General features: G+C 41.9%; 1 protein-coding gene across 4 annotated transcripts in view; it reads left to right on the top strand.

Annotated features, from left to right (window-relative positions):
- The window catches only part of SCN5A (sodium voltage-gated channel alpha subunit 5), a 219,248-nt gene that overhangs the window by 75,554 nt on the left and 123,806 nt on the right, over positions 1-19,888 (top strand). For all 4 annotated transcript variants that reach the window (XM_052807527.1, XM_052807518.1, XM_052807509.1 and 1 more), the window contains 2 exons: positions 5,209-5,272; positions 18,221-18,362. In XM_052807527.1, coding sequence (XP_052663487.1) covers positions 5,209-5,272; positions 18,221-18,362 — 206 coding nt within the window. The remainder of the gene's footprint in view (positions 1-5,208; positions 5,273-18,220; positions 18,363-19,888) is intronic.

Raw genomic sequence — 19,888 nt, 5'->3', positions numbered from 1 at the left:
CCTAGTGCACGGGAGCCATCTCTAGCAGAGGGCTTGATCGATATTTTTAGTGGCTTTTTCTCAAAGAGGGAAAAAGCTATACTATCAAAATTGGGCACATTTTCTGTGCTATGGTTACTGCTGAGCCCTGGCTGGGAAATTGCTTCTTTGGCTTGTCTTGAGCATGGGGGGAAGCAATGATAGAAGCCTACCAGAGACACTTGAGCTTAAGGAGACCACTTTCCTCCCAGCACCTTGTTGTATGGTATTCTACAACCTCCTCTCAGCCCCTCCATATCTCCGGCAGGATATCTCATGCCCAGAATTCAGGGCTGTAGTTACCCTAAAGTCACGTATTAACCAATGCTGCATATAAGATTCTCAAGAAAAAAGTTGCCCCCTTGATCTCTGCCCCCCTCTACCCACCCAACCATCCTCACAATTAACTCCTCCTGTTCCTTTTTTAACTGAAGGATTGAAAATGTCCTTCTAGACGGTTACGTGGTAAGGTGGTGGGAGAGAGCTGGGCCAGAAGCGAGCGCCCAGGGGAAGAGGGAGGGAAGGATGGGAAGCAAGAAGGGAGAGGAGAGCACCCAAGAGCTTGCGAAACCCAGCAGAAGGGCCGGCAGCAGCAAATGCCAGGGGACAGCAGAGGAGAGCCAGATCCCCTGTCATGGGGGTGAGCAACAAGAGAGTAACTGATTATTATAATTATTTGCAACCCCTTTTAGCAGGGAAGAACTAACTGGCAGTGCCATTTATTCCCAAGCATTCTTCCCTAATAATACCCTTAATACAGCCTGTTCCATTGCTTTTGTGAGGCATGTTTTTCATCTTCAAACTCAATTTCATTTATTAGAGACTTCACCGTATGTGACACAGTGTGCACACAGCAAGTGCAGCAAGGATTCATTTTAATTATTATGTATTACCAGGAGGTACAGTGTGTTTGTGCCGGTGGGCGAAAGGGCGAGGAGGGGGGTGTTATCTATTTTGATTCTGTGTCACGTATCACAACTGTAAGGTGATGGGGCTTTCTGAATTGCATCTTAAATTTGGAATTGGGACGTTTGGTGGCTGACAGTGCTTTGTGCCAGCCACAGCGCAGGGAGAAAGTCTCCAACCAGCGAGCACCCGTGTGGCTGCAATAAATAGTCTGAGATAACAGACACCTCTCTGAAGTTTTTGTTAGAAAGTCAGCCAGAGGACTCTTCTCTGGGCAGTGACTAATGACATTTGAATGCTGCTCTTTATGCAAGTGTGATAATATATAGGTTTTTTTCAAACTGGAATGAATTTGTTGTAAGACAAGTCAAAATATCATTTCAGTTGGGTCTTCGAAGAAGGAAGAGAAGCTGGACTCAGAAGCTGTGTTTTCTAAGTTGACTCTAACCTTTTTTATTTTTCTGAACTGGAAAATTTTCCTTTCTTTGCACAGAAATGAGGAGGCCTTCTACCCTGGAGCTCTATGTACCCCACTGGCTTTCTGCTCGATGGTGTGATGTAGGTCTGGAAAGTATAAGCTGCAGCATAATTTTAATTAGAATAAATTATTTTTTTGAGGAAGTTTGCCTTTTTTTAAACTTGACAGGTGGAGATATCATGAATGTTTGCTCTGTTAGAATTGCCTGGTGTGGAAGGGAGCAAAGCAGAAACATGAAAGATATTGATAAATTGGAAAAAGTATAGGATGAAACAGCAGAAATTATGAGAAGCTTTGGAAGGAAGACATTGCAAGAATAGTCTAGAGGAATTTGTATATTTCCTCACTACTTGCATACAGCAACTTTAAAACTAGGGCCAATGCTGTTACTTGGTGCTTGAGCCACTTTGGCTGAAGCAGTTGCCATCATCTCGCTGTCCTTTGCAGGTAGACAGAACTCTGTAAGAAGCTAGTAAGCTGCTTGTGAGCACTCACTTTATCAGATTATTTTACTTAACTTGGCACCTCTAAAACACAAGCCTTAGGAAGACAAACCCAGTATATGGATTCATTGTACACCTTTTTAATGGCAACAGAATCAACCTAACACAAGTAATACTATATCAGGAGCATTGGAGATACAGGGTCTTAGTAAGTATTTATAAGGCTCAGGCACAAATGTGCATATGTTTTGGAGAAGATAGCATCTGGTTATTAGAAAACATATCTCTGTTGAATTTTTGACTGCTGAGTACTGACAAGAAATGTTTCATATTATTGAAAAATAGATGAGTTTATTTGGCAACAATGGAGTACATAATGCGTGACCGACCGGAAACTGATAGGAAGCTGGTGTTATTCTGACCATTTTTTTTTTTTTTTAATTCTTTTAATATGATCAAGTAGTTATCTTGCTCTGGAGATTCCTGTAGAAAAGTTCCTAAAAGGCATTATATACGCTATAGCTGTGACATCAACATTTTAGTAAAGCTGGTGGGAAAAAAAATTAGCATTTCCTTTGGAAAGAATGGCATGTTGCATAAAGAACGTGTACACACACGCATGCGTAAAAACATCATTGTTTTGGCTTGATTTTACTTTAAAAATTACAAAAAAATCTAAAATGGAGGTTTTCAGTTTTGTTTTCCACTTTCCTTTTCCTATTTTGTTTCCCACTGACATGCTGAAATTTTTCAGTGAAAAAACTAACAAAGCAAAACAAAAACGAATTGGAATCTTCCAAGACAACAAAAAGGTCATTGTGTTTTCAGGTGGTGATGATCGGTTTGAGCAGTCTATGTTTCAGAGAGAAAATCCTACCATAAATGAAAGAGATGTTTTATGTTCTTTGTCCATGTTCGAGTTAACTGACAGAAAGCTGAGGCCATGGGTTAATATGATACCAAGGTGGTTTGTTCTTAAAAGCAAGAGTGATGACTGTTTGCTTCTTAAAGACCTCTGATTGCCCGGCGTGCTTGATTGTAATCCAAACCAACTTGCTTTGAATGACAAATTGATTGTTGTGCGCATTTTTGATAATATAGCAATTTGTCTCCTTGGGTATAATACTCTAATCGCCCCTTCATTTATCAGTAAGGAATCAGCCATTCAGCTCTTCCTCAGGCTGAGGTTTGGCAGGGTAGCCGTGACACTCTGTTGCGCACTTGCAGACTCTGAGTGAAGAAACCCCCTCCCAGCAGCATCTATGCACCCATTCCTCAGCACGCATTTCATAGCACTCTTTGGCACCTACCGTATTGCTTGGTTTAAGAATATAAATGTTTAAGTCAACAGCAGACGAGAGAATTTTGTCTGTTCTTGAGATTTTAAATTTCTTGTTTGCACACAGTCTCCTTTTCCTCCTTACTTCTGTGCTCTGCGCCCATTCTCATCTTCTGATCTGACTGACCAGGAGGTGTTGCTTCAGTCTTCAACCATCGCTGTGCTTTAATCATCCCTCAAAGTGGTCAACACACAGTGACAGACCTATGGTCCTCCTGGTCTTCGTGTTTGCAGTATGAAAAGTTGCCATTCCCAGGGAGTAGTGCATGTTTGTGAAGTTCAGGGTACCCCAAGTAGTGATAACATTTCATAACAAGGTGCAGAAGCTCTGCAGTTGCTTGTCTATCTCTTATCTCACGGTTGTACCATATTTCCTCTGTACCCCAGAGTCTGATGAGTCTGTGTCACTAACTCTATGTACCCCAAATAAGATACGCTCTCTCCTGAGAAAAGCAGAAGTCTTTCGCCAGCAGAAGGGGAGGGTGAAAGGAGATGGAAGACATGGCATCCTTCCCCCTTCTGTGGTGGTTGATCACAGATCCTTAACCATATTGAATACCTGGGTGTTGCTGGCAGTCAAGATGTTTCTGTAGAAAGCCCACATGTAAGACAAAGTGGGAAAGCATACAGTCTGAGCAGGCTATATACTCTGATAACTTGTGAACCCCATCACGTGCCCTCGTAACCGCAAGCTCATGGACAGTAATTCCCTCTTGGCATGCAGCAGGGTAGGGCTTTTCCACTGCTCGCAGCTTACTGAGAAAGCCACAGCACATCTGTTCGGTGGCTTGAGCCATTGAGCATTCTTTGCATAGCCTGCCTGGATAAGCTGTCACTCTTGATTTTTAAAACATTTCACAACAGAGGGTTAGCCTAGAATGGAGAACCTCTTCTGAGCATCATCTGCAGAGGCCCCTCTGCTCACAAACACATGCTGCTTAAGGCTGCCACCATCATGTCTTATGTCAACAGGGGATCACGTCCTCTCCGCTGCAGCAAAGCACACCAGATTATCTACCCTCCATCAGTCAGCCGCTGGCGTCTGTTTTGCATTTATTATGTTTCTAGATAAGTGCTTTTATCTGTTCTTCCATGCCGCCACTCAGGTTTTAGAGATGCTCCTTAGAACATCTCTTCTTCAGACTCTCTCTGGAAAACTGATTTAGCTTATCCTTTTGAGAAGAAGTTGACCTCCTGTTCCGTTTCTCTGAAGTTTAGACTTTGTTGGCCGGAGATAGAAGAGGGAGTGTGTAAATGAAGGCCCTTGTTAGCCTGGGGATGCTAATTTCCTTAAGCCTCATTGATAGTCAACCAGGGAAAGATCCAGAGCACTTAAATTTAGCTTGCTGCTCTGAGTCTGGCTCAAGAAGTGTCTGTGTCTCTCCATTGCCATTACAGATGACTACGTTGAGAAATATTTGTCTTTATGAACACTTCCTTGTTTGTTTAATCTTTAACAGGATGCATTTTTCTGTTTCTTTTGCTTTATACTGTGTGTTTTCTGTGCTGAGCAGAATCCACCAGATTGGGGGAGTGGGCTGCTTTGTTAGTATTATTACGTTTTGACTTACAGCTGGTTGCATTTTTAACCTATGAGTCAGGAATTTCTATCACAAACTTCAATTAGTGCGCATCTCATCGGTGTAGAGTCTAAAAGTTATGGACAAGCTCATGGTTTGGCTTTACTACATAGTGCTGTACTGAATTCAGTAACAATGTTCCCGGTTAGAACAGCCAGGGACATGGCTAGATGATGTTTCCTACAAACATTGCCCAAAGACCTGCAGCCACCTTATTAAACTGGTCAGATTTGAAATACAAACAGCAAGTGCTTAAAGAGCTTTGAAAAATAAATTTGTTTTTACAATTTAGAAAAGTTAAAATTAGCAAAACAAAGCAAAAGCATGCCATTCATCTCTCAATTACTGTCCCAGTTGAATACGCTGGTTGGTGGATGATATTTGTGAATGTTATCATTCCCAGAATGTACTTGTTAAAAAGCCATTTCTCTATTTCTGTTGCAGTGAACTATTTCATAAAAAATGGTACAGAAGATGTGTTACTGTGCGGCAATAGCACTGATGCTGGGTAAGTACTTTAAAAATATCTTCACTTCAGGTTTGGTTTTGTTGCAGGGTGGGTTTTTTTCTTGCTACATTTTCCTTCCATTGTCTACTTCTCACCAGCATGAAGTAGATATTTCAACTTCCCTGTGTCAATCATAATAGGAGAGAGGATAATGACAATATTGTGCATAGTAATACAGTTTTCTGAACTGCAGGGAAGAGAAGTTTGTGTGTGTCACGTATTCAGGTCTAAAATCTTTAGGGGCCTTATTACAGTTCTTTTTCAATACGTTTAAATATCTCAGTAAAAAAAATAGTGAAAACTAAGTAACACTTTGGCTGAGTGGAGAGTATTTTAAAGGAAATGAAACAGGAATGGAAACAGAAAAGCTGGAGGGATTTAGACTGATGACGAATTCTTGGCTTTTGGCAAAGGAAGGTAAACAAATCAACAAATGCTAGTCCCCAAAATAACATGCTTTGGAGGTGGGAAGGTACTCAGTTTTGAGTTGTGATCTACATTTGTACATGACATGTTTATAGACTATGTGTGTTTCATTTTCTTATAATATAGACAGTGAAGAGATCCAGAATAATTCCTGTGGTATATAACTTACTCTGCATAAAGGACTTTATTCCTATCCCTACCATCTGTAGATGCTAGCGGTTCCTCCTGCATCCAGTCCTCAGAGTCTAAGTGCATTGTCTGAGAGTGTGATTTTGTTTGACAGGTTCTCATGATCTTGATGGAAATGGAAGAGTTCAGATGGGATGGAGAGAGTTGAGATCTTGTGTGGGCAGAGATTATAAACGTGCAAAGATTGTAAGCTGTTAGGAGTTGTAGGAAAAGGAAGAAAAGACCTTAGAGTGGTGGGATGGATGAGGTTTGATCTAAGTATGTGAGAGTATTTGAATCAGGGAGGTGGATGACCTAGGTCAAGTGAGGGGAAGAGGTGAGATGATCTACTTTTGGAGGGAGATGTTTTGAGTTGGTAGAACTAAATGTAGAAAACAAACAACAAAAAAAATAGGGTTTAAATTAGGAAGAAATGTGAAAAGAGGGAGACAGCAGGAAGATGAAGGGAAGATAAAATCTAAACTTGCTTGTGGACAGGAGGGCGAGAAAAGCCATGGGGTCCTGGAGAGAGATGCTTTACTTTCTGCTGCCACTGTCTATATCTGTATTTACATAAGACAAAGGGAAAGCTGAAGTGTCAGCCTTCCTTCTGCATGTCTCGTGTGTCTGATCTGTGTTGCCAGTCTAATTTAGACTGTAAGCTCCTTGGGCAGAGGGCCATGCTTTCCTCTTTGTTTGTTCCACGGAAGGTACAATGTCAGCATTCATTAATGAAGTGCTTTGTTGATTGTAATACATTGCATTTATCCAGGCTCAGGCTGGACTCCAAGACTATTGGGATGTTTCCCGAGGATCCCAGGATTTGGCAATCTGCCTGTGCTGGTGGACTTCAGCCTTTGCTAGCCAATAGGCAATAATATTGAGCAAAAAACATTCTGCACAGCAACAATATTTTGCACGTCATGAAATATTATACCTTGTTCTCTCTGCCCACCTGAACCATGTTGGTGGCAAGCTGCTAACGTCATGAGTGATGGCAAAAGAGTTGATTAGATTATAGGTAGTTTGTGAGGCATAGTTTAGGGACTACTGCTTTGGAATTGTCCAAGTGGTGGGAAATTAAATACCAATCCAATATCCATGGAGTATCTCTTAGTAGCCTTTATGGATTTAAGGATTGGGTTCTAGAAATGCATGTTAGAAAAACCACCCTTATTTCCTTCCCTAGAAAGTCAATAAATTGCAACGTGTCAGCAAAAAGCCATGACTGGAGAAAACCTCCAATGGAGGCACTATGCCCATGAGAGAGTCACAGACTGAAACAGCCAGGGGAGAACTTCCAGCTTTCCTGTATAAAAAGAGGAAAATGCCACCCCAACAGCTAGAGTCCTTGTGCTTGTTTTGATAAATACATCAAAACTATCAGTGTTTGTGCCATTAGGGGAAACCCACTTCCCCTTTATGCATCAGTTCTTTCTTCTTCAGCCTCTTGCTGTTTTAGTTAAGTATTTAATACCACTGAGTAAGGTTTGGTTTTAAATGCCTAAAAACGAGGATTAAATATTCCTACCTACACTGGTTTTTTAGCTCAGGACTAGCAAGTGTTGTCTCATCTGTTACACCTTGCACAGAGTTCCTGCCAGTCCTCCACTCCTGTTGTTTAAAGACATGAAGATAATTAGGAAGATGATCCTAAGGCCTCAGGGGACTTGCAAAGTCATGTATTCCCACCTGTTAGGATAGAGAGACCATCATTTACAGGCTGAGGTATTTAACAGAGTGGATTTGTTTTCTCTTATTCTTCAATGGTCAAAGCCAAGAGCAGGTGCATTCAATAGTAAAACACAAAATCTGAGTGCGTGGGACCTTTGGGGACAGGTTGCACCACAGGATCAGGGAGGTGAGTTACGAGTGAGTGGATGCATCAGACTGGGGTTCCCCCATCTATTAGCAATGAAATTAATGACAAGTGAGGATGCTTAAGTTGGGAACCCATCAAGGCATCAGGAAGGTGTGGTAGGGAAAGACAGCTGGCAAGGCCATGTCTGAGTGTTCATAGCTTTTGTGGAGCTTGCTTCTGCTCCCAGTTTGGCGCTTGAATTTATTAGCCTCTGGGGTACACTGAGGACCCAAAGGAAATGCAGGGAAGGGCAGCGTCATGTGTGCACTCCTGGAGGGATTTGTTGTTAGTGAGGGATATCTGTGTTGTGGCTGGGATATTAAATCTCGAGGTAATTGACAAAGCCATTTTAGGGCATTTTTAAAAGCATGTTAATGACAGTCTGAGGTTTGGCTGGTTGCTGTTATTATAGAAGAGTAAAAAAAAAAAAAATCTAAATAAATCTACGATGGCAATTATTAGGTGATGAGACTCAGATGGTCTGATGTAAGAGTGTGTAGTGATGGAAACTGCAACCTGAGCTGGAGTAGCAGGCCAAAATCAGCAGGGAAATGATCATCAGTGGATGCTATATCACAGACAACCTAATTATCTCCAAGGTGGGGGCTTTATTACATTACTAAGAGGGACTGTTTTCTGAACAAGCACCCAAACTGCCAATAAAGTAGGAGGTAATGGATCTAGCTAATATTGATTCTAGTTCAGAAGGGATTTGAATAGATGTATGTCACTCAGCAACAGCAAACATGTCTCTAGTACTTCACCTGGCAGATGGAAGAAAAAGCATTTATTTATGTTTTTAGGTATGCTTAAGCAACCTCAAGAAGCCACTTTAAAAATCACACTGCAGACACATAGTAGGAATGTCAGGGAGATGGCATATTTCTTAGCTGCACAAGAACTAACCTGTCTGTGGGGTTTCCCATATGATCCCTCAGAAACTTTCTTCAGGATACATGAAATTTGATTTTTCTTCATTTAATCAAATAGAAATTTTGTGTTGTTTTTCTTCTTGTTTGTCCAACTGCATTTTTTCCCTTGATGTACTGCAAGAATTTGCTTTGTATTTACAAGGAACAAAGAGTCCAATGGAAACAAGAAGTAATGTTTGGAGAAGAGAGAAAATCAAATGATTGTGATCAAAGATGTTCTTTGGCTCAAAGTGAACGCTAGTGACGCGTGCTCGGTGTTTCACAACAAGCACATTCAGAGCACCATGTTAATGGAAAAATCCTCTGCTCTGAGGTGTGTGTCACAGATTGGTCACACACTGGAAGCAGTGCTAACAGCAAGGCTCTTTTAACAGAAAAATGTAGTGTATTTGCAGAATTATTCATGTTTCTAGATGTGTTTCGGGGTTAAATTTTGTTGTTCTTTTGGACGTGGCTGCACTAGGATTTATCCAAGTTGGTTCTCTTTGCAATTCAGCTTCTTTGATTTGATTTGGTTAAAATAAATGGAGAAAGCTCAGATGATAGTCTGATTTTCAAAGGGATTACAAATTCTATAAATTTACTTTTCAATTTAATTCCCAGTGTATAGCTTATCCAATTTTGAACACCTTGTTTTAGCCCTGAGGAAGGTCCAGTAAAGATCCAGCACAATGATCAAATATTTGGAAGATCTTAGCTCAGAGCAGAAGCTGAAAGCTGCTCTAGCCTTTGTGAAATCCAGTCTTAGCATCAAGTGGACTACGCTTTGCGAGGGCTACAGAACAGCAGGTGACAGCAAGCAGCACCGTACTCTCCCTGTAATCAGGCATCACGGCCCTTTTGAAGGCATCTACCCTACTGTGTGAAAGTCGCCCCTGAGGGCAAAATTACTTCATATCCAGAGATGAGTATTTATGGTGATAGTGTCAAAGGGAAGGCCTGTAACTGCGCGCAATGCTTTAGGGTGTGCTCGGGGACCTACAGCAAGGACAAACCCTGGCATTCGGTGCCTGGCTCCAGGCAATGGGACATGGCCGACACCAGGCAAGAAGTGAGGGAGCCTCCAAGAGGGCACTGCTCTCAGGAGGAGACGCGGTCCTGATCCCACCTCCAGATCCAACGAGGCATCCTGCTAGAGCACGATCCCCACTGCTTCTACCAGGCATCGCCCTACTGTGATCATCAGAGCAAATCTCCCAGCAAGTGGGCTGTGGGAACCGTTTCATGTCAGGCCACACCAACCTGCTTCATGCCGCCCGTACAATTACGGCTTGCTCCTTCTCCATGACTATTAACTGGTCATTTTGATGAGACGACCAACACTGCAGAGTCCCGTGCTTCCCCGCAGAGTAAAGACTTCCAGGGGCTGCAGCAGCTTGGAATTACCTGTCCGTGAGAAGGAAGATACATTTCAGCTCTAAAACATTTCCACTTTTATCCTGTTGTAATTTCACAGGGGCATTTTTCTGCTGTGGTTAGACTGCTGTTTTTTCTTCCCCTTCTGCCTGAAGGTTTGGAAGAGCAATAGAAACAGCAAGGAAATTTGTCCATTAGGAGAAAGAGAAACGGACAAGATGCTATCAATGTACAAAGTAAACAAACAGACAAAAAAGAGAAACTTATCTTTGTTCTTTTCACTTTTTCACTTGCAACTACAACAGGGAGCTGGCTTTTCAGAAAAGTGTGCATGTTTTAAGTCAATTGTATCCTCTTTGGATCTCAAGGTCATACTGCTTAATTTTTTTTTTTCCCTTTCACATGATATGTCCTGTATATTCAGCTTGTAGGCAGGAATATTCTACGAGATCATACTGACAATGAAAGCACATTTGCATCGTGTCTCTACTGATATTACCAAAAAGACTAGTGAGCAGGAAGGAAAAGCAGCCAGGAAAGCTACTTCAGGATGCAACAAGAAAGCACCTTTGGCAACTGCATCCTAGTAACTGTTGCTATAGAAACTTTAGCTACCTTTATCCTCACTATGACCTTGATTTTTCTTAACAGGGTACATTAAAATAATGTACGGCATGGGGCAAGATTCTATATGGTTTGGTAAATCCTGCTGTCACTGAGCTTATTGCATATAAGGGATGAAGGAACGACCATGTGGTGTAGTGCTCCTCAAAGTTTTTGAGTGAGCCCTAACTCTTTCTAAAGCATCATCAGAAAAAACTTTGTTTCCTTTTGTGTTGTGGTATTTTCCTAAGGTAGTTAATACCAATACATGAAGTTGCATCAGATGCCTGTTTTCGTAGTCACCAAGAGTACCGAAAGCAACATTTTTATGGTAGGTTCTCCACGCCACCATACCGTCAGCGTACTCATTATGGCATGTACAGCGATGCAGCACTTTGATCTCTCTGAGCTGTAGTAACATTCCTGTGCCTTTATGCATCCTCCACGCGGTGATTTAAAGTCCCTTGCAAAGGCTTATCACACCCCTCAAGGGTAGAGAAGAAACACGCAGCGGACTGAGGAGCAGTGCTGCTATCAGATGCTTCCACCAAAGCTACTTTGCGCAGCCCAGTGCTGCAGCTCTCACCCAGCCCTCGGCAGGTGGAGAGCCTGGAACAGTGTGCGTGCCTGCCAGAAGAACATGTCAAACAGCATGCTCTCCCACAGCACGCTCTCCCACAGCTCTTAGTCCCCTGACTACAAGCAAACATGCCCAGTAACACAACCCCAGCTGCGCTGGAAACTGGGGAACCGCACCGGAGAATGATGCACCCAGGCGATTCTTTATTTGCTGCTGGTAATTAGGACCACTGCAGCTTTGAGTTGCCTGAACTTAAATCCATATTATTATTGTTATTGTTATTATTAATTTATTGTTATTATTACTTGTTTTCTTAATATAAGAAGGCCCCAGATTCAGGCCACGTTGTGTTGGATACTGGACAAGTAGGGTGAGAATAGCCCCCTTGGCTTGGAGGGTCTGCATTTCAGAGGTGCAGTCCATGGATGGGTGGGGTGAAGATGGTGCTCAGGTGTCTTAGTTGCACATATATACTCCTGGGGAGCGACAGCCAACTTTGTCGGGCAGGTCGTGGTCTGGCAGCATGTGTTTAACTTGCTGCATGAACAGGTCCATCACAGGGAATGCGGTATTGGGGAGCTTTGGTATGTGCCTAGTGGGACTGGTGTGTTCATAACACTCACCAAATTCAGTCTGATGGGGTACAGCTGGCTGACGGGTGGGAAAGGCTGGAAAGGCTGGTGGAGTGAGGAAGGGGATACAGTTCCCAAATGTGTCTTCTTCAAATGTCACCAAAGCAAGGGTATTTTGGAAAGAACGAAGTGTGTTGTTTAAATTACCAGAGCTAATAACGTAATTACACCCCAGATTAGTAAGCAATATTAATGAATTTATTACAAACCTTCAGGCTGTACAGCATACCTTAAACGAATTTAACTAGATTCTGATGTAAATCACACAAACTTTTCCATCTACTCTGTGTTGGTACAGTGACAGGAGAATGAGGATGGTTTGCTCACAGTGAGAAAGCCTCTCACTTGAGTATGAGAAAAAACAGAAAGCAAGTATGTCACCTGAAAGATGCTGCAGGGGCCATTGACATAACATTAGGTATTATACAGGCTTAGGGGCAACAATAACAGTCCCCACTCCTAGGGATCAGTTGTGTATTTGGAAGATCATGTCTCTGGTTAAACAGCAGCAGTAGGGATTAAATCCAAATCCACTCAATTCTTAAGGATGGGTAATATTACCTCTTAGTCAAAGCTGTAATAAGCTCATCAGCCACATGAGAGAAGCAGACTTACCCAGGGCTACAGTCTTCATTAAGCAGTAATCTACCATTATGTTTATGATAAATTATTGCCCTACATTTTGTTTGATGGGTTAGACAGAAGATCCAGTGTCTGGCCACTGGATTGAGTGAGAAGAGATGAGAGTTTGCTTACCTTGCTGCAGCACAAAGTCTAAAAAAGCCACACTGCAGCGGAGGGAGTTCTTCCTCTCGTTGCTTGCGTGTGTGCGTGGAGGGGTCTGATGTGTCAGGCTGAAACCAGTGGTTTTTCCATCTGCCTGAGCAAGTAGCCCGTGGGGGGGGCAGAAACTTTTTTCCTGGATACAAGTCAGTGGCATGCACAGGTCAGTGGGTGCTCTGAGCCTGTGAGCAAGCCTGCTCATGGGCATCTCCTTCCCTTTTCTCCTCCAGTTTCAGCTCCTGGTTGATGTTGCTCTTTATTCCGAGCTTTTCTTCTTCTAATTCTTCTTTTGTTTGTTTTTTTTTTTCCGCCCCTTTTTTTCCCTTGGTTGGACTTGCTTGCACTTCCTTCCTTTCAGACCATTGGCACCCCTTGCTTTAAAAAATGCCCTTCAAATTCTCTCTGACCCCTTAGATGCCTGGAATAAGAGCTGCTGGGGGCTCCTAGTCAGACCTATCCAAAGTGAAGGGTGCCTCTGCGAGTGAGATGTTGGCTTTTAGATGGCAGTTAAGGGGGAATTGTAAGTCAGACCCTCTAACCGTGATTAGACTTTGATATATCAAAACAGAAAAGAGCAGGGGAAGGAGGGTGACCTGTGACACTCGGGCAGACTGAGCACCTGCTGATGGCAATGCCCAGCTTTGGCTGGGGCATTGCTGTCTTTTGGCCCCTTTCTCCTGCATGCTCACTCGTCCTTACAACATCCATTTTTAAAAATATTGCCCTGTTTCAGAATGGGTAGTTTCGTCTTCTCAGGTAGGAGCAAATGTTAGTCTAAGGATCTTTGTCTGTTCCCCCACAACCACTGCACAGTATGCACTCCTTGTTTGGCTGCTGGTCTCCTGCCTCAAAGCCAAAGGAAGTGAGAACACACGAAAAGTGCAGAGAAAAACACTCAGGCCTGTGACCTAAAGGAGATCTAAGTCTCTCTTTTGTGGCCTGAGGACTTTAGCGTGCAGAGGCAAGTTGAGGAAGACTCTACCATGCACATCGATAAGCCTTGGAGGCCACGGGCACCAGCTGTCCTTCCAGCTCTTGCTGCCAGGCTTTGACACCCCACTGTGCTCATGAAGGTAGTTTCCATTCCTCTGGAATTAGCCATGTGTCAAAAACATCAGTGATAAACGTTTCAGCTTGGTTTCTGCATTCTTGGACTTGAGCTGTGACCTAAGCAGGAACAGTAAGGGGCCCTTACCACAATATGGTTTTGGGTTTTTTAATTTTCAGTGTGACTGTGCTATGTACTTTATCTCCCATTATTGCTTCTTTCGTAAGCAATTTGGTGTAGCAAGCCGTAGCGTGCCTTTACAAACTAAACCAAATGAGAGTGCAGCCTTCACCTTACAGATGTCGTAGCTGACATTAGCAGCTGCTTGATGCTAACTCCTGGTAACACATGGACAACCCTCCCTGTATTTTCAGGGTCTGAATGTTACAATCCAGCACATGGTTGTTTTACAAATCTTCTTTTATTGCACAACCCTATTGGCCACTACAGTCTGGATCAGCAGGTCACTTGGCTTGCCTAGATTAAACTCTTGAGACAGAGCGTTTTGTAATTATGCCCCTCAGCTACAACTCTCTGGCGTTCCCAATCTGTGTTATTTAAAACAAAGCTGTTTCTTATGTTCTTTAATTTCCTGTACCAATGCCAGCTTACAATGGTGATTACAGCCTGATGGATAGGTAGGTAGACTGATGCTTTTAACTTTTCTGAATCAATGACACTAATTTTATTGTGATCAATTGAACAGCATCCTGTTAGGCTCCTGTGGAGGATATTATATTTATGTAGCTTGCTGTTGTTGTTGCCCATCCCTGTGCATCAGAGGAGAGTGCAATCCTGTGAAATGCTTCCCCGAGGTAAAAGAAGCTAAAGAGTTTGCTAAAAAATCCGAAGGGGAAGGCTTAATATTATACATCGAAGATGCTTCAGCCAAATCTTGAGACTCCTTAAAAAAATCCTCAGAGGAAATGGTCTCAGTTGCAGAATAATATTCTCATATGAGACTCTTACACCTAAATTTCTGTAGAGTGTTTTTCTGGGAAGCAGCTTTTTGTTTTCCTCTCAGTGTTTTTAATGCGTTCCCATACCCCATGGGTTATCACTTTTGTTGGCTACGAAAGAGGGCGAGCAAGAATAAGGAGTTGAAATGTAGGATATTTTGTCTCAAGTGTCTAGTCTCTGTAAGAAGGATGCGAGCTAACATTAATAGCATTTTTGAGCTGAAGTTCATACTTTTCATGCTGAAGACACCTTGTTTGAATGCTCTTACACCTGAACATAATATTAGAGAACCGTGTACACTCACTGCAGAGTAAGACAGATCTTTTCGCACCAGCAATCTACTGCTGAGTGGAAAAGGTTTTAGAGACACATAAACACAGAATGAAACATGAAAAAATACTAACTGTATTATGAACAGAAAATATTTGTCTTAGGTACCATTGCTTATTTTCACAGTCAGGGGAGTTGCACCTCCATGTCCTAGGGCTTTCCAAGCAGTTGTGGTAAAGTGCTTTGAGCAGTTGCTCTAATTTTCTTCTGCATCAAAACAGAGTTTCCCCAGGAAGCAACATTGGCAGTGAACCTAAGAGTGACTTTGCAGCCTCTAATCTCGTGGTGTGGAGAGGTTCCTATGAAAATACAGCTAAGTGCAATGCTCCTAATACATCCTTTCTTTCAGACTCTCTTGTTCAAAATGGTGAAGAGATTAAAAGGAAAGTCTCTCTCTCTGTCATATTGAAATTAATGGCAAAATTTCCATTTTGCCTAAGATTTTAGGCAACTTATTCTGGATGAAACCTAATTTCTAACTGACTGCACTGTCTAGGCTTAAGTTCACCATTCATGTAATCACCATCAAGTTTCTCACAGCTGTATTCAGATGTTTTAGTCATTAGTGACGTTAAAATATGAGTGATGAGACCAGCTCAGTGGAGCCACTTGGGACTGGTCTTTTGTGGAAGACTAAGGAAAGGCTGTCCACCTCTGGACATGATCACTTAGTTTCCAGCCAAGCACAGTAGGTGAGAGCAGTCATTTTCTCATGGCAAAAGGAATAAGCCTTACAAAAATTTTCATGTCCTGTCTGGACATGATGTCTTAGCACAAGCAAGTGGAAAGGGTTTCCTTCTCAGGAACCCAGAGGATCCATTTCTCAGAGCTCTTGAGCAGTGTCAGCAGCACGTCACAGGCACTGAAGGCTGTCTGCAGCAGCAGATCAGAGGCAGAAATCTCATGTCTCTATGGCAGAGAGTGACAGCAGATGCTGCCTTTGGGAGAGAGGAGATTTCATGAAAAGGCTGCCTCGAAAAAGGACATGGATATACAAGGGAGATTCAGTGTGCATCTGCATATTTTAGGGGAAAAAACCCTGAGATTTCTGCGTTTTGTTCTCTTCTAACTCAGTAATGTTACTGTAATTTTTACTCAAATGTGGCTCTTACCAGGAAACAATAGGTAGTCAAAGTGGGAAAGATCTAGAAGGAGGCATTTCTAGGCTGGCAGGGAAAAAAATTAGAAGTGGCTCTTTTTCTTTCTTTGTGAGCTATAGTTACTATTGTCTAAATTCTCAACTGGTATAAACTAACTTGGCTCTACCTAAGGTGACAGAATCACTTCTTATATTCTCACTTGTGTGTTACATTTAATTCATTAAACATCAACGATTCCTTTTCATTTTTATTGCTTTTTCTGAAGAGTACTGCAAACAAGGATATGCACACATTTTGCAATGCTTCAGCACTCCTTTTTTCAGCGTTCAAAGCAGACTTAAAAATTTGTGCTTGACTAATGATATTAAATTAAGCTTCTTAAAATGTTGTCGAATGTCTAATGTTGGTGGCTGACACCATCGATTCGTGTAACTTCAAAACCTATAACAATTTTTTCTCATCTCAACATTCAATACAGGTTTGCTCTCCTGTGCTGTAGAGATTTGATTTATATCAGTATAAAATTGATATTTAAAAAAAAAATAATCCTTGATTTTTACACTGAGACACACTTTGCTTTCTCAGGAGTCAATTTCTTTTTTGGGTGGCATTTTAAAAATTACTTTGCATTATTTATATTACTGCTTTGCATTTCAATTTGTGGCAATATTCGGCTTTGGTAAACAGCAGTGATTGAAACACTATGGGTTTTTGCTGGGAGAAAAAAAGTTAAAAGCTGTACACATTGGACACACTCTACATGACTGATGACATGTCTAAAATGGCTGGATATTACAGTAATCATCCTATCTGAAGGCAGTTCAGAAAACCTTGATTTCTCCATCTGACAGGCAGAACATCAAGCTCACCATCTGCCAGGGCAGAGGGTGTTGCTCTGTTTTCAAAACACTGCCTGGAAGTTGGTGTCTCAGTGTCTCTGATCTCTGACGAAGTGCTTTCACAATCCCTCCTGTTCCAACCATCCCTAGTTGTGTCAGCTAGAATTTGCACCAAATCGTACCAGGTTCATCTCTATCTATCTATCTGAAGCATAAGGAGAACAGACAGAGCTGGCATTACTGCAAGTTCTCCTGAAGTCTACTTCTCCAGATAGTTAGATGGTTCCCACCTAACAAATTCCCAAATAATGTAGAGCTCCAGGATGCTGGCAACGTCCTCGATCTCATATTCTCTTCCTTTACATAGAGCAGTAAGCCTTTGCATATCACGCTGTGTCTTCAGTTTCTGATGGGTCATATCTTATGCTTGGGAAGCAGCTTGTGATATGCAAGAGGTGTGGGATCTTTTGATTAATCATATTGCACCGTTCTGGGAAAGAGGGTGGCTCATTGACCCGGGATCTCTTCTACCTTGTGTTTCACCTGGTGATGCAATTCAGTACTTACATAGTACCACTGAGAGCATTCTTTTTCTATTCTGGCATATGAGGCTGGAAAATTACTTGTCAAGAGTCTCAAAGTTTAATAAGAGCCAGTGATATTCATGCTATCTGCATGCCATTTAATTTGTGAGCCTGCAAGACACACAAGGAAAACATTTTCCTGGCAGAAACAGAAAAAATGTTGTGACCCCAGACTACGGCGGTGAGTGGAACAAAGGGCTGGGTTTCTTAGATTAAAGATTCAGTCCTTGCAGGGGCTGAGTGCAAGGTCAGGCACAGTAAGCAATCAGGAAGGTGCTCAGGTGGCACACGCTGGTGCCGTCCAGCCAGTGTCAGACTACGTAACCAGAAAAGCAGGTTCACCATCACAGTATTACCCACAACTATTACAGGAGACACCGCGTTTATGATTCTTAATTAGGAATAAGTGCCAAGAGACATCATATTTAAGCACCAAAGTCCTGCTTATACACCTAATTGTGGTCTGTTCCAAATACCTGAAATGCTAGGTGCTCATTTGCCATTGCAGCTCAAGCTATGGTTACCATTTCCCGTTATCCTTTCAAAGGTAAAATAAGATTGCAAAGATCTTTGGTATTGTGAAGTTAGCATCCACATGTTTCCTGTGTTCTTACCCAGTGAAGGAATTTACCATTGAGGATTTGTACTCTTAACCAAGAGAATTCCATGTGTTCCCCTGGAAATCAGTTTCTCCATGCTGAAGCCACCTATGATGCATTTCATCTATTGTCTTTCATGTTTTGCAGCACGTGCCCTGAGGGATATATATGTCTGAAGGCCGGAGAAAATCCTGACCATGGTTACACAAGCTTTGATACTTTTGGCTGGGCCTTTCTCTCTTTGTTCCGTCTTATGACTCAAGATTGTTGGGAACGTCTTTATCAACAGGTATGAGATTGTTTTATTACTGTTAAAAAATATAAAATAAACACATCACCTTGTTACAGTTATATATCCAATAATTAAAGGCAAGAAAGAATTGCTGGTTATTAGGTAAACTGTGCTCTTAGTGTTCTGGAGAAGATCCATCTTTTCTTTTCTTAGGAGTGATGATCCCAGAAGACATTATGCTGGGTGTTTGGGGAAAGGGGGAAAAATTGGTACCGAGAGAAAGACACTTTGAATGGGTAATTCACCTGACTCTAAATGAAGTTAACCACTTCAGAAAGATCACCACATCACCATATAATGATTTGGGGGGGGCTGGTATAACATGAACTAATCTTTGGAGTCCAGCTCAGAAAAAGTCAAGAGAAGCAGCTGTGTGCTTGGCAGATCTGGTTTTGCGAGGCACGATAATGAACATGAATTCAGCAAATGGTAAGACTACCTGGTACCTTTCAGTTCTCTCTGCTGCAAGCTTTTCATCATGGACACCTGACAGCCAGAGGCACAAATGGAGTCAGAGTCAACTTACAGTCGTGTGTGCAAGGTGTGCTAGGTAAATCCTCATTTTAGCGTGCATTTCCTGAAATGTATGCGAACCCGAAGAACTACATATGATAGTTTGGTGCTGAAGGACATACTCTGTCTGTGAAGCCACTGAAGATTTACTTCTGCATCTCAAAATTCCCAAAACCAGAACATGCTCATAAGGAGATCAAGGGAGTTAGTGCTGACAGATACTGCTCTGAAGGTACTGAGGCAGACATCTTTGAAGGTATTGGGGATTTCAGCTTCACATGCAGCCAGTTATAAAATTTCATTTCAGGAAAATGTAAAACAATGAAATTGAAGTTTCTTTAAACTATTCACTTACTTGGCCCATAGCTGTATGTACAACTCTGGAAAACTGAAAGTGTCATGGCAAATAAGAGTGAATGTCACTCCTTTTTATTATTTGAGCTTATAATAACACACAATGGTTTCTATCACTAGCATCAAGTCATTGACCATGGGACATATCTGTAATATAAGCTCAGCCTGTTAACCTAAACTCCAGTTATGCCTATAAATCTGGTGAAGAACCAGGCAATACAGTCAATGGTCCCAAGGTTTGTTTCTTCTTATACCAAGGCAGATGTCTAAATAACATTCAGATGAGTTGCACCCTGAAAGTATCTTTTTCTCCCCACTGACTGTAAAGGACCTAGACAGTAGACATTTGAAGGGATACAACATGAATCCTGCTTGGAAAGTTTCTATGCACTGGACAAAAATAAATTGAGCTGTGTGGGGGAAGCTTTCACTGCAACTGATCGTAAGATTATTTATTCTAAAAGAAAACCAGTGGAGATATTTGGTAAACAAAGAAAGCATTCTTTATTTAGAAATGAATTTTCCTGCAAGGCACATAATTTTTGACTAAGGTATAAAAATTTATTGGTGAGAAGATTATTTCCTTGCATGTGGTTGTCATTTGTCATCAAAGGGATTCTGTTTGGGCTATTAACAAAGGCTTAATTCAATTATAT

Source organism: Harpia harpyja, chromosome 1 (genome assembly GCF_026419915.1).
Source record: "Harpia harpyja isolate bHarHar1 chromosome 1, bHarHar1 primary haplotype, whole genome shotgun sequence".
In the NCBI taxonomy this organism is placed as follows: Eukaryota; Metazoa; Chordata; class Aves; order Accipitriformes; family Accipitridae; genus Harpia; species Harpia harpyja.
This window is presented reverse-complemented; position numbering and strand designations above follow the sequence as displayed.